We start from the raw sequence: 13501 nt of genomic DNA, 5'->3' as shown, positions 1-13501 counted from the left end.
CCTCAGCGGCCATGGCTTACGGGCCCAGCCGCTCCGCAGCATGTGGGATCTTCCCACACCAGGACACGAACCCATGTCCCCTGTATCGGCAGGCGGATTCTCAACCACTGCGCCACCAGGGAAGCCCTCTGCATGCTGTCTTTAGCCCAGCGTGAATGTGCGTATGGCCTGCTTCTGGCCTGTGTGTTCTGTCCAGTTGGGTTATTGATCTGTCCTCTTGTCTGCCGATACCACAGTGTAGCTTTAGAGAACATACTGTAATTTGATGTTATATGTTTTCTTGTTCATCTACCTAATATTTTGGGCTGTTTTTTAAAAATCTTTTTGCATTTTTATATAAATGTCAGAGTAATTTTGTTAATTTTCACAAAATCCCCTCTGAGGATTTTGACTGGAATTATATTGAATCTATAGATCAATTAGGTGAGAACTAACTTCTTTACGATATTGAGTCTTCCTAACAATGAAAAAATGTTCGTTGATTTATTTAGGTCTTCTTTAATTTACCTCAATAGGCATGAGTAGTTTTCATAGCACAGGGCTTACAAGTCCTTTGTTAAATTAATACCTTGGTATTTGATTTTTTAAAAAACATTTTTATCAGCTCTACTGAGTTGTAATTCACATAAAAATCCACCCATTTAAAGTGTACAATCCAGTGGTTTTCAGTATATTCATAATGTTGTGCAACCATCACCACGGTCTAATTTTAGACCTTTTCCATCACCACAAAATTAAACCCCATACCTATTAGTAATCACTCCCTCATTCCCCCAGCTCCTAGCCATGGGCAACCACTAAGCTCTTTTCTGTCTCTATGGATTTGCCTGTTCTGGACTTTTCATATAAATGGAGTCTACACTGTGTGATCTCTGTGACTGGCTTCTTTTACTTGGCATGATGTTTTCAAAGTTCATCATGTTATAGCGTGTGTCAGGACTTCATTTCTCTTTACTGTTGCGTAATAGTCCATCTTATGAATATACTTTTTTTGGTGTATTTACTAGTTGATGAACATTTGGGTTATTTCCACTTTTTGACTATTATAAATAATGCTGCTATAAACATTCCTGTACAAGTTTTTGTGTGGATAGATGTTTTCAGTTCCACCTAGGAGTGGAATTGCTGGATCACATGGTAACTCTGATTTTAACATTTTCAGGAACTGCCAAAATGTTGTCCAGAGTGACTATACCATTTTACATTCTCACCAAAGAGCTATTTGATCTTTTTTGATACTATTGTAAGAGGCATCACTTTTAAAAATTTTGGACATATAAAGAAATTATTTATTGATCTTGTATCCAGAAAGCTTATTATTATTTTTTATAAATACCATCTATTCCTTTTATTAATCTTTTTTTTTTTTGGTGCGTTGGGTCTTTGTTGCTGCGCACGGGCTTTCTCTAGTTGCGGCAAGCGGGAGCTCCTCTTCGTTGTGGTGCACGGGCTTCTCACTGTGGTGGCTTCTCTTGTTGCAGAGCACGGGCTCTAGGTGCGCGGGCTTCAGTAGTTGTGGCTCACGGGCTCTAGAGCGCAGGCTTAGTAGCTGTGGCGCACGGGCTTAGTTGCTCAGCAGCATGTGGGATCTTCCCAGAACAGGGCTCGAACCCGTGTCCCCTGCATTGGCAGGCGGATTCTTAACCACTGTGCCACCAGGGAAGCCCCCAGAAACCTTATTAAATTCATTTTTAATTCTAATATTTCTCTGTTGATTATTTTGGGTTCTTTATGTAAGCAATCATTTTTTCTCTTTCTAGTAAGCCTTGTATCTTTTATTCTTTTTTTTTTTTTTTGGACTCAAGTCTCCAGTGACTTCTTAACTAGAAATCATGATAATGGGCATTCTTGTTTCCTTCGCAGTCGCAAAGAGAGCACTGAAACCTTTCACTGTTAATAAGTACAATATGTTGTTTACTGTAGATTTTTTTCATATATAGCCTTAATAAGTTCTCTCCAAAAGCTGAAGAAATATAGGATGCCCTGAGACAGAGAAAGGGTACTGGGATTGGGTGGAAATGCTTCAGAAAAGTGTCATTTCTGTTCTCCTCCATTTTAACGGCTCTCCCCCCGCTGTGAGCTCCATCCCTCTGCAGTTGTCACTCACAGGACTTCCATTTAGGATCTCTCCTTCGATTGAATGCCAGTAACACTCACCTCTGCAATAGAATGAAAGATCTTCAGTGTCGGGAAGGATGTTGTGTCTTCAGGGTGGCACTGGTTACTGCTAGATATAGAACTTGTAAATATTTTCTCCCAGTCTGTGGTGGCCTTTTTACTTTCTTGATAAATTTATACCTAAATTAAAACACAAAATTTTTAACTTTTGAAGAAGCCCAATTTGTCAAATTTTTCTTTTCATCATTTGTGCCTTTGTTTTCATATCTAAGAATTCTTTGCTTAATTCAAAGTAACCAATATTTGCTCCAAGTTTTTTTACCTAAGATTTTTAAATTTTAGCTCTTGTATTTAGGTCTGTGATCTATTTTGAGTTAATTTTTGTGTGCGATGAGGGTCTGCATTTACCTTTTCCCTGTGGTGATCCACTGGTCCTAGCAGTTTGTTGAAAAGACTATCCTTTTCCCATTGAACTGCCTTGAATCAACCATAATTGCAAAGGTTATTTCTCTATTGTCAGTTATGTTCTACTGATCTCTATATTTATCTTTTTTTGTTGTTTGTTTGTTTGCGGTACGCGGGCCTCTCACTGTTGTGGCCTCTTCTCTTGCGGAGCACAGGCTCCAGACGCGCAGGCTCAGCGGCCATGGCTCACGGGCCCAGCCACTCCGCAGAAATTTGGGGAAAATTGCTTTGCTGAAGAATTGAGTCTTCCAGTCCATCAGCATGGGATGTCTATCTGTTCATTTAGGTCTTTAACTTCTTTCAGCAATGTTTTGTAATTTTCACCGTACAAGTCTTGTACTTCCTTTGTTAAATTTATACCTCAATATTTCGTTCTTTTGATGCTATTGTGAATGTAAAATATTCTGAATTTTATTTCAGATTCTTCAATGCCAGTATATAGAAATACCATTGATTTTTGTATCTTGATCTTGTATTATGTGACCTTGCTGATACTAATTCCAGTAGTTTTTTGGTGGATTCCTTAGGGTTTTCTAAATACAAGATCATGTTGTCTGCAAACTGAGGCAGTTTCTTCCTTTCTGATCTGGATGCCTTTTATTTCCCTTTCTTGCCTGATTGCACTGACCAGAACTGCAGTGCTCTACAGAAGTCACAAGAGCAGATATTGTCCCTGTTTCCAACCTCAGGGAAAGCATTCCATCACCCACCATTAAGATGTAGCTGTAGGGGTTTTGTAGATGCGTTTTATTGGGTTGGGGAAGTTCCTTTCCGTTCCTACTTTGTTGAGAATTTTTGTCGTGAATGACCATTAGATTTTGTGAAATGCTTTTTCTGTGCTTACTGAGATCATCATGTAGTGATTGTTCTTCTTTCTTTCGGTATGATCTATGACATTAATTGGCTTTCAGATGGTAAAGCAACCTTGTATTTCTGGGATAGATCCCACCTGGTTATAGTATATAATCCTTCTTATACATTGCTGGATTTGGTTTGCTTATTTTGTCAAAGACTTTTTCATCTATATCCATGTGGGATATTGTTCTTTAGTTTTCTTTCCTTGTGATGTCATTTTCTGGCTTTGGTATCGGGTAATATGAGCCTCAGAGAATGAGTTGGCTGCCTCTTCCTTTTTCTGGGAGACTTTGTAAAGGTGGGATGTTCTTTATTCTTTGAATGTTTGGTAGAATTCACCATCTGAGCTTGGACTTTTTTGTTTCGAGATTTTAAATTACTAGTTCTTTTTTTTTTTTTTGGCTTTTTATAGATCTATTTAGATTTTATATTTTTTCAGTCAATTTTAGTAATTCATATCTTTCTAGGAATTCGTTCATTTCATCTAAATTGTTGGCATGCAGTTACTTATAGTCCTTTTAACTTTTATGAGGTAAGAACTGCTGTCTCCTTTTTCACTCCTGAATTAGTTATTTGTGTCTTCTCTTTTTCTTGGTCTGTCTAGCTCAGGAGTCCACAGATGACAGCTCACAGGCCAAACCCACTGCCAGCCACTGTTTTTGTATAGCCTCTAAGCTAAAAATGGTCTTTTTATTTTTAAAGTGTTGTAAAAACAAAACAAAACCAAAAAATACAAAGAATATTGACAGAAACCGTATGTGGCAGCAAAAGCTAAAATATTTACTATCTGGCCCTTTATAGAAAAAGTTTATTCATCTCCAGTCTAGCTAAAGATTTGTTAAATTTCTTGGTGTTTAAAAAAAAAAAAACAGCCATTATTTTAATTGATTTTCTTTTTTTCTACTTCGTTGATTTCTGCTCTAATCTTTATTTTCCTTTGCTTACTTTTGGTTGAGTTTGCTTCTTTTTTGGTGGTTGGCTCCTAAGATCTTTCTTTGTTAATATAGGCATTAACAGCTGTAACATTTTCTCCAAGAATTGCTATAGCTATTTTGCGTCATGTCATGTTTTCATTTTCATTCATCTCATAGTCTTTTCTAATTTTCCTTGTGATTTCTTCTTTAACCCATTGGCCATGTAGAAGTACGTTGTTTATAGCCACATATTGGTAGTAGATTTCCCCTAATCCTGCTATTTTTGAATTCTAACAATTTTGTTGTGGTAAGAGAACACACTTTATATGCTTTTAGATCTTTAACATTTTCTGATCCCTGTTTTGTGGTCCAGTATGTAGTCGGTTGTTACTGGGTGGGCGTTCCATAGTTAGATGTCAGCAGGTTGATGTTGTTGGGTGGGTGTCCACAGAGAGAAGTCAGCAGGTTGGTATTGTTGGTTGATGGTGCAGTATTTTGTCAAGTTATTCTGTCCATTCTTTATGGTGGGGTATTGAAGTCTCCAACTCTGATTGTTGAATTGTGTATTTCTCTCTTCAATTCTGTTCATTTTTGTTTCCGTTTTTTCACTGCTGTTAGGTACATGAATATTTATAATCGTTATATCTTTCTGATGGATTGACCATTCTGTCGATGTTTAATGTCCCTCTTTGTTTCTATTAAAGTTCTTTGTTTTAAAGTCTGTTTTGTGAAATTGAGTTATTTGTAGTGAGGTGGATGGACTTAGAGTCTGTCATACAGAGTGAAGCAAGTCAGAAAGAGAAAAACAAATACCGTATGCTAACACATATGTATGGACCCTAAAAAAAAAAAAAGGTTCTGATGAACCTAGGGACAGGAATAAAGACGCAGATGTAGGGAATGGACTTGAGGACATGGTGGGGGGGAAGGGTAAGCTGGGGTGAAGTGAGAGAGTGGCATTGACATATATACACTACCAAATGGAAAATAGATAGCTAGTGGGAAGCAGCCACATAGCACAGGGAGACCAGCTCGGTGCTTTGTGACCACCTAGAAGGGTGGGATAGAGAGAGAGGGTGGGAGGGAGGCGCAAGAGGGAGGGGATATGGGGATATGTATACATATAGCTGATTCACTTTGTTATATAGCAGAAACTAACACAACATTGTAAAGCAATTATACTCTAATAAAGATGTTAAAAAATAAAATAAAAGTCTGTTTTGCCCTGTATTAGTGTAACTACTTCATCTCCCTTATGGTTATAGTTTGCTTGGTGTATCTTTTTACATCCTTTCACTTTTCAGTGTATTTGTGTCTTTGAACCTGAATTTTGCCTCTTATAAATAGCGTATAAGTAGAACTTGTTTTGTTTTTGTGGTTTTTTTTTTAAATTGCAGTTTGACAAGTTTTATCTTTGATTAGAATTTTGAATTTATTCACATATTTAAGTTTTTTATGATTGGATTTATGCCTGCCATTTTGCTATTTATTTTCTATGACATATTATTTTTGTTCCTCTGTTCTTTGTTTACTGCTTCCCTTTTTTAAAAATTAAATAGATATTTTCTAGTGTACTGTTTATAATAAATTATTGATTTTTAACTCTTTTTGAATTATTTTCTTAATGGTTGCTCTGGGAAGTCTTTTATTATCTGTTCTTTCATGTGTTTTTACTTATGTGCCCAGTTATCTTTGTGTACTGGTCGTTGTATTTGAATACTTCTCTGTGGAGTTAATTTGAGGCCTTGAATGGAAGTTCTTTCCCTCAGAGGTTTTCCTTTGCTTCTTCCAGGTGCCTGGGAGAACCACCATCCTGGGACCCTTGTTATCCAGTTTTGAGGCTCCCAGGCCCTGTTAGGCTACGTGTCTCGCACACCTCTTACCTTGAGGAGGTAACCTGCCATGGCCTGAGCTAGGAAGTGCTGTCATTGAATAGCAGTCCCACCCCCACCCCGCCGAGTCTTGAGCAGACACTTGGCTCTGATTTCCATTCCCTGCAGCCTCGCAGGGTTACCAGAACCATCGGTCGGAATTTCAGCTGTTTCTTGTAGATCAGTGAGGACTTGAGGGTACAAGTGGCTTGTTTCCTCTCTCGGCTAATGCTTCTCAGAGACTTGGGCCCAGTAGTTCCCCACAATCTTGTTAACTCTGTGTTTAAGACTCTTTCAATATCTTTTACAACTTTCTTAGTTGAAGAGAGAAGGACTATTTGTGTGCCATTAGCCTGTCATTTCTGCAAGTGGATTTGGAGGCATTTTGACCTGCCTGTGGGTCCTGCCCTGACCTGTACAAGCCAAGTAGCAAAATCACGGCAGACGACTTCTCTCGAGCTGACTTACTTCCCCTCAGTATCTCAGATAGGTAGGTCACGTATGTGAGTCCCTTGACACCGTGCTTTGGAAATAGGCTCTCAGTATGGGGTTGGGTTTGCTCCGTTCTCTTCCCTGTGCTTCAGAAATAGGCTCTCAGTGTGGGGTTGGGTTTGCTCCGTTCTCTTCCCTGTGCTTCAGGATCCTCTGTTTGGAGTGTGGGTCCTGAGGCTGAGGTTTGACCAGGGAATTTCTATCTTTCTCTTCAAATACTATTTGTCTAAATGTCAAGCATAAGAAGACTTAACAAAAACAAAAAAATCAACTTTGCTTTCTTCCACAGAAGATCTTCTTGGCTGTAGACTATTATTTCCTTCATTTGCAAGTGGTCCGTCCTGCCCCTCACCCATCCTGGGCGTTGGTCATCCCTGGGAGTCCACAGACTCGCTCCCTCAGGACCACCCTCCACTCAGAAGCTGCAGAACTCAAAGATGCAGGTTTCTTTTAACTCTGAAATTCTTTGGCTAGATTAGTTTTTCTCTACCCAATATTTTTATGGTCAGAAAGGAAACAGTGTTTCATCTTGAATTAGTGTTATTTTTTATAATACATTAAAATTCTTTTCCCTTGGCTGCCAAGAACATTTCTTACCTGGTTATCATGGTGGAATCCTACACACTTTAGGCAAATAAATATGGAGGTTTTGAACCCTCCCTCCTGTAGTAAGGATAGTCCATCTGCAGATACACCTTGGGATCAGGACATGCAGACTCTGGGCTTTTGCAGTTCATGCTTGATGACCCTTTGTATCCATCCTTTAGGCCCCCCTCCTATTTGCATTTCAGATACCAGCTGACTTTTATTAAAACCACCTCCTGGTATGGGGTACCAGCTGTGAGCACAGTGACCTTGACCAGGGCAGGCCCCTCCCTGGGACGGGCGCTGATAGGCATGGCCTCCGGTGAAAGGTGGTGGGATCACAGCCCACGAGCAGAAACACATCTGGGCTTGTTATTAAAATATCACATCACTTTTCATGTATAATAAAGATCTTTTCATGCTTCCATCTTTCAGCAACTTTTTCCTCTTTCAAAATGGTCTTGGGAGAACAAGGAGCTTATCTATAATCTGCGGAGTCACTGTGCAGCTGAGACAGTCTGTTACTCTGTTACGCTATCACTTTGCAGTGTGTTCGTCCTTGACCTTCTCAGCTGATGGTCAGGGGTGTGTTAAATGTCTTCTGTATTCTCCTCATACTTGCAGATGTTCACTTTATTCAGACACCCAGCAGCAGAGGTGATTCCGGTAAACGAGGTGATGGAAGACTATATTAGAATGTTCTTGAGAGCTAAGACTTTCTGGACAGTTTTGCTTTTTGAGTACGTAGATCCTTGAACTGTAATACTGGACCCTCCGTTGATCCTGTGTTCAAATTTTAACCCTGACATGTAATTGCTATGAGATTTTGGATGAGTTATGTAGCGATTCCAAACCTTGGTTTCCTTGGCTACAAAATGGGGATAATATTAGCTGCTCTGTCTCCCAACTATAGAAGATTGTGATAAATATCAAAAAAAGAGTGTTGTGTTTTGTAAGTGGTGAGGTGGATTGAAAATACAATTCAGTCCTGAGAAGACGCTTCATTTGTTCTACAAATATTTTTTAAGTCCAGCCAAATACAGGAGCTGAGCTGGTCCACACAAGATGCCCCATCCCAGTGGACATCTTGGTGCCACTGAGTAAGTGTGGGAATTAGAGGCCAGAAGGCTTGTGGTGTGGTTCCTGGGGTGCTTGCCTGGGTTTGGAGGAAGTGGGGCTTGCATGTGTGGTGGTGCTACTGCACAGCGTCCCGGAGGAGGTCACGCTGTGAGCAGAGACTAACCCTAACCCTGACCCCGACTGTGGCTTCCTCTACTCTCCCCACTTTCTCTTTGAAATACTGGCCTGGTCCTGTGCAGACTTGTGCACCTTCCCACACGTAACCAGGAGTCGGGACTGGTTTAGGAAACCTCAGAACTTTGTAGGATTCTGCGTGAGGCCACCAGACACAGGGCCGTTTTTCAAGAGTTTGATCAATAGACCTTCCCTTTCAAGGAAATTTTCCTGCTTTTGTCTCTGCCCTGCTGCCTTGCTGTACCCTTTGTGGGAGAGAAATAGGCTAAACTCTAGCATAACTTCTTTTTGTCCTCCTCACATCACCCACCCTTGTCTGCTTCAATTTTCCTTGTTTTCCTTTTTAAGATTCCCAGCTGTGGCTGACCATGCACATGCCTGCAAGCATGTTCCTGATGGGAGCCAGGGAAGGATTCAGGCCTGGAATAGCCGACTTCTCTGTTCCTGTTCTGACAGCTTCCTCCCTGCATTTCTGTTCCCACCTTCACACCTGCTTCCTGCCTGCTGGGGGTGCTGCTGTGCCTGGAGGGGCCCCTGCCCTGCCTGTGCCCCTCCTTCTCCCCCCTTGCCCCCTCCTTCTCCCCCTCTCCCTCCTCCCCTCCCCTCCCCTCCCCTCCCCCTCCCCCGCCCCTCCGCCCCCTCCCCCTCCCCCCCTCTTTCAGCACCCCCCTCCCCACCTCCTCACATTAGCCACCGGCTTCCTCTCAGCTTACTTCATCCACAGCTCGTTTGATTAACACAATTGCTCATGAAGCCATTTTGCAGAAATAAGAGCTACAAATACAGCTCTTTAGTTTATCTTATTGCTCAGTTTAAAGACAGATATCCTCCCAGTGACATAGTGGGCATATTTGTACAAATAAAACACTGAAATCTTTTTGATTTTTTATCAATTTAAAGCACTTTTAAGTTGTGAGATGGAACGTACCTATAGAAAAATACACAGAACATACATGTACACTTTAAAGATTAATTAGGAGGTAATTACATGTGTAACTACGACTCAGTCAGGAAGTACTGCATTGCTAATACCTCAGAGGTACGCCCTGACTCCCTCCCCACAAAGTCATCACTATTCTGACTTTGGGATTATAATTTTCTTGCTTTTCTTTATGATAGTTCGTATTAAGTGTATATTTCTTAAACAATCAGGTTAGTTTTGCTTGATTTTGAGTTTTAAATAAACGGAATAATACTATGTATATTCTTTTGTCTTGCCTCTTTCACTGAGCATTATGTCTGTGCAACTCATTTATGTTGTGTGTAGCTGTTGTTTAATTTCACACTTGAATGGTATTTGACTGTAGAAATGCGCACAATTTATTTATCTGTGCTGGTATCTGTGAACATCGGGCTGTTCCCCGATTTGAATGACGCTGTGGTGAATGCTCTGTACATCTCTTCTGGTACATACGTCTAAGACTTTTTCTGCCCATGTGGTGAAGTTATTAGGTCTTAGGGATCTGAGTCTCCACCTTTCTGGACGTGCCCCACTCTCTTCCCCAGGTCCTCATCCCTGCCAGCCGTGTGAGTTCTGGCCGGAATTGTCCAATTTCCCGCGTGTCCTACACTGCAGCCTGGGTACTCACGTTTCCTGGCCGACTGACAGGGTCATGGACTGCTGGGAAGCATCTGAACTGCCTGTTCTGGTCTCTTGCCTACTTTGCTGTCGGGCTGTCTGTCTTCTTGCTTGTTTGTCAGAGTTGCTTCCAGGGAGTTTAAAATGTGTTCTCTCCTGCAGGACGACGTGATGATGCCTCAGAGGGTGAGTCTGCAACACGCAGCTGCTGTGCGACACCCAACAAGTGTGAGTACGGATGTTTCTGCATGTTTCTGCTGCATTGTTACGCCTTTTGGTAGAACTGCCATACAGCTTTTTAGATTAAGATTCTTCCTTAGGATAGGAAGAGTCAGTTTGTAATCAGACTGCCCCCTTGGAGAATGATGTGTGCCTGGTGTGTCTGCGCACTCAACGTTGTTTTCCTTTGAAGGAAAATGTGCTTCTTGTTTTGGGTAGCACTGGTTACTTTCAAATGGGTCCAAAGTATTTTTTTGGTTTGGCTTAGTTTAGTTTGGTTTTATCAGCATTTGAGAAGCTGTGTACCTTGGACATGAAAACACAGGTTGAGAGCGGTAGGATATATCAGTTAAAAAAAAAAAATTCCATTAGCTACATAACCTCAGACTACGTTCTCATCTTTCGAATGGCTTCCCCTTTGGCCCCCATGAGCCAGGCTCTCCAGGACCCGTCCTCCTTGGCATTCGCTGGGTGAGAGCTCACTTCCCCCCACAGGAGCCCCATTTCAGGGAGCGTCTCCCAGCCACTTGGACCTGGGGGAGCATCTCGGGCCCGTGGATTCCTCGCTCCCGTGTGACTCAGGGTCGGGGGTGGCCCAGGCAGTTGAACCCCAGAGCTGGTGTCTGACCGCAGAGCCCACTGCTCAGATCTCTATGCTGAAATTTTAGTAAAAACATCTTTGAATTATTGTGGTGATCACTGGTTTTGAAAGTGGGAAGGAGAAAGGTCTGGAACTGTCTTAAGATACATGGTGTCTGATTGCCTGGGAACAGCCTCCAGGTTTGCTCTCTTCTGCTGCAGTGCCGTGTCCAGCCATGTCCACACACTAAAGCATCTCCAGTGCACATGAGCCCCTGGGATCTGATCCCAGGTGTTGGTGGGACCTGAGACTCTGCATTTCTCATGGGCTCCTGGGCACTGTGTTTGGGGTCTGACTGCCTGGCCACTGGGCCTTCACGAAGGAAAGAGCCTGTTCATGGCACAGGGCTCAGGGCTCAGAGAGTGGACCCTATGAAACGTGTACTGAGTTAAGACAAAGGCTCAAATATACACTTCCTTCAGATACAGTTTCTCAAGGAGTTTGAAGGACGTTTGTTCACCAAAGATGAATTCTTTCTCTTCCAATAGCCCCTTATTTTGGAGCTCTGAATTTAGCCCGCTGATTTTCTCCTTCTAGGAAATGTAGCCCCTCATGCTCTGTCTCCAGCTGCCAGCCCCTGCACACCTGACGGTGACTGGGGACTTGGCTGTCATGTAAACAAACCTACGTACTCTGCCTGAGGCTGTTGTCGTCTTTTCATGGAATAGGTGATGTTTTACAGCCTTAAGTTTGATGCTGAGGATTCTTATGCTCAGAATTGTAATTGCCCTTATATTGCTTAAATTTAAACGTTGTTAATGTTAACATGTCCTTGAAATACGCCTGGAAGAAGATAAAAATGGCCTTCGGCTACTTCTTGAGAGGCCGCTCCACTGCTGCTCAGGCTGGAGCTTCCAGAGGCTGGATGTGAGGGAGGTTCAGAAGTGCCCAGCGCCTCTTTATTGAGAAGTGGCCCTTCGCCGAGGTAGCATCATGGGGGCCAGTGCACGCCCTGGGTCTGATGGCGGGGGGCTGGTGTCACCTGACTCACCAGGACTGCTGGAATCCTTGGGCCGGTCCCCTAGGGACCAGAAGGTCAGGAGTGGTAGTAACTAGACCAGCCTTCGGGGAGGGGCCCACAGCCTCTTCTCTGGCCCAACAAGCCAGCACTGCCTACCCCAGCGCCCACCCCCAGTGCCCCCAGGTCCACCCACAGCGTCTCACAGGTCTGCTCCTCCCAGCAGACTCCCCTGCTCACTCACCAGGGCCTGGGGGCTTGTGTGTGTCCTTGCCCTGAATGGGGCTGGGCTGCAGTATCAGTCCCTTTTGGCATTGTGCCAGTGCACCACGCCAGCCTGCCTGTGAACCTGCTCTATCACTGGGTCCTGGGGACCAGCCCCGTGAGGCCCTGGGTGCAGCTGAAGGAGAGGTCAGAGCCATGGGTGGGTGACCCGTGGAGTGGTCTTCATGGCCGTGAGGCCACTCAAGCTCATGCCTTGGTGGTCTGACAGTACCCAGCTCCTGGTGGGCAGTGTGGCCACGTGGTGCCCTGGCCACGCCACCTTGAATGGCCCACAGCTCCATGTCACAGGGTCCTGGGGTCTGTGCTGTGACGGCCCCGCTGGGGCTGCAGGTCTCCACATCGTCGACTGCCACCAGCTTCCTCCAGGACTCTGCAGCCTCAGGGCCAGATGGCAGGCCCGTGCTTCTTCGGACCCCACTCTTAACTATGGTCAAGGGTGAACAGGACCCCAAGTGGCCCAAGGAGACCGGCCAAGTCCTGTGCCTCTCTCTTCATGGTCCCTCACCTCAGAGGTAGTGTTGCGGTGCCCAGACCTCTGGACCCAAAAGTCTTGCTCATCAGGTGCCACAGGATGTCCTCAATACGGTGGCCAGCACGACGAAAATGTCCAGCGTGCAGACCACTGAGCAATGTGAAGACAGCAGAAAGGGTCCCAGTGCTCACTCGCCGATGCAGCATGTGCGCGGGACATCTGCTTCTGCAGGGGTGTGTGGGGACCAGCACCCCCTTCCTTCAAGCCTCCAAGGTAGCCCAGTGTCTGCTTTTCCCCCAGGATGTGATATTGTGTTCGATTTACACTCGAGGCTGTGATGGCCTCCACCTGCCCCTTCTCTTACACTAGCCCCTAATCACACCCCAGGGAACCCGTGTGAGGCTCAGCTGGGTGCTAAGCCTGTGCTTTCTGGTTACACGTTCAGGAACCTGGAAGTGGTCACTGGTGGGACCTGTGTGCCCATGAGCCCAGTTCATTACCTGACTCGTGGACCCTTACTCCAGTGGGCGTGATGGGTCTGGTGTCACCTGGGCCCTGTGTCCAGCCGCCTCACATGATCAGTGTCCCCTCCCGGCCTTAGATCCTGCATCTTCGGTGCATCTCCCCTGCCGTCACAGGTCCATCCTCGTGGGTGGGGCCTCTCCTTCAGCTGGTGGGTCTGAGTCTGGGAACTGGCCCAGATCTGGAAATGGTCAGGGGTGATTTTCACAGTTTCCAAGCACTTAGAATATATTCTACATTGAAAAAAGAATTTTGTCTGAAGAATTTTGTAA

General features: G+C 44.0%; 1 protein-coding gene across 2 annotated transcripts in view; it reads left to right on the top strand.

Annotated features, from left to right (window-relative positions):
* B3GNTL1 (UDP-GlcNAc:betaGal beta-1,3-N-acetylglucosaminyltransferase like 1) overlaps positions 1-13501 on the top strand; it is a 118240-nt gene that overhangs the window by 34562 nt on the left and 70177 nt on the right. For both annotated transcript variants that reach the window (XM_082861647.1, XM_082861646.1), the window contains one exon: positions 10296-10361. In XM_082861647.1, coding sequence (XP_082717773.1) covers positions 10296-10361 — 66 coding nt within the window. The remainder of the gene's footprint in view (positions 1-10295; positions 10362-13501) is intronic.

Source organism: Leucopleurus acutus, assembly GCF_964270905.1.
Source record: "Leucopleurus acutus genome assembly, chromosome: 19".
Taxonomy (NCBI): domain Eukaryota; kingdom Metazoa; phylum Chordata; class Mammalia; order Artiodactyla; family Delphinidae; genus Leucopleurus; species Leucopleurus acutus.
This window is presented reverse-complemented; position numbering and strand designations above follow the sequence as displayed.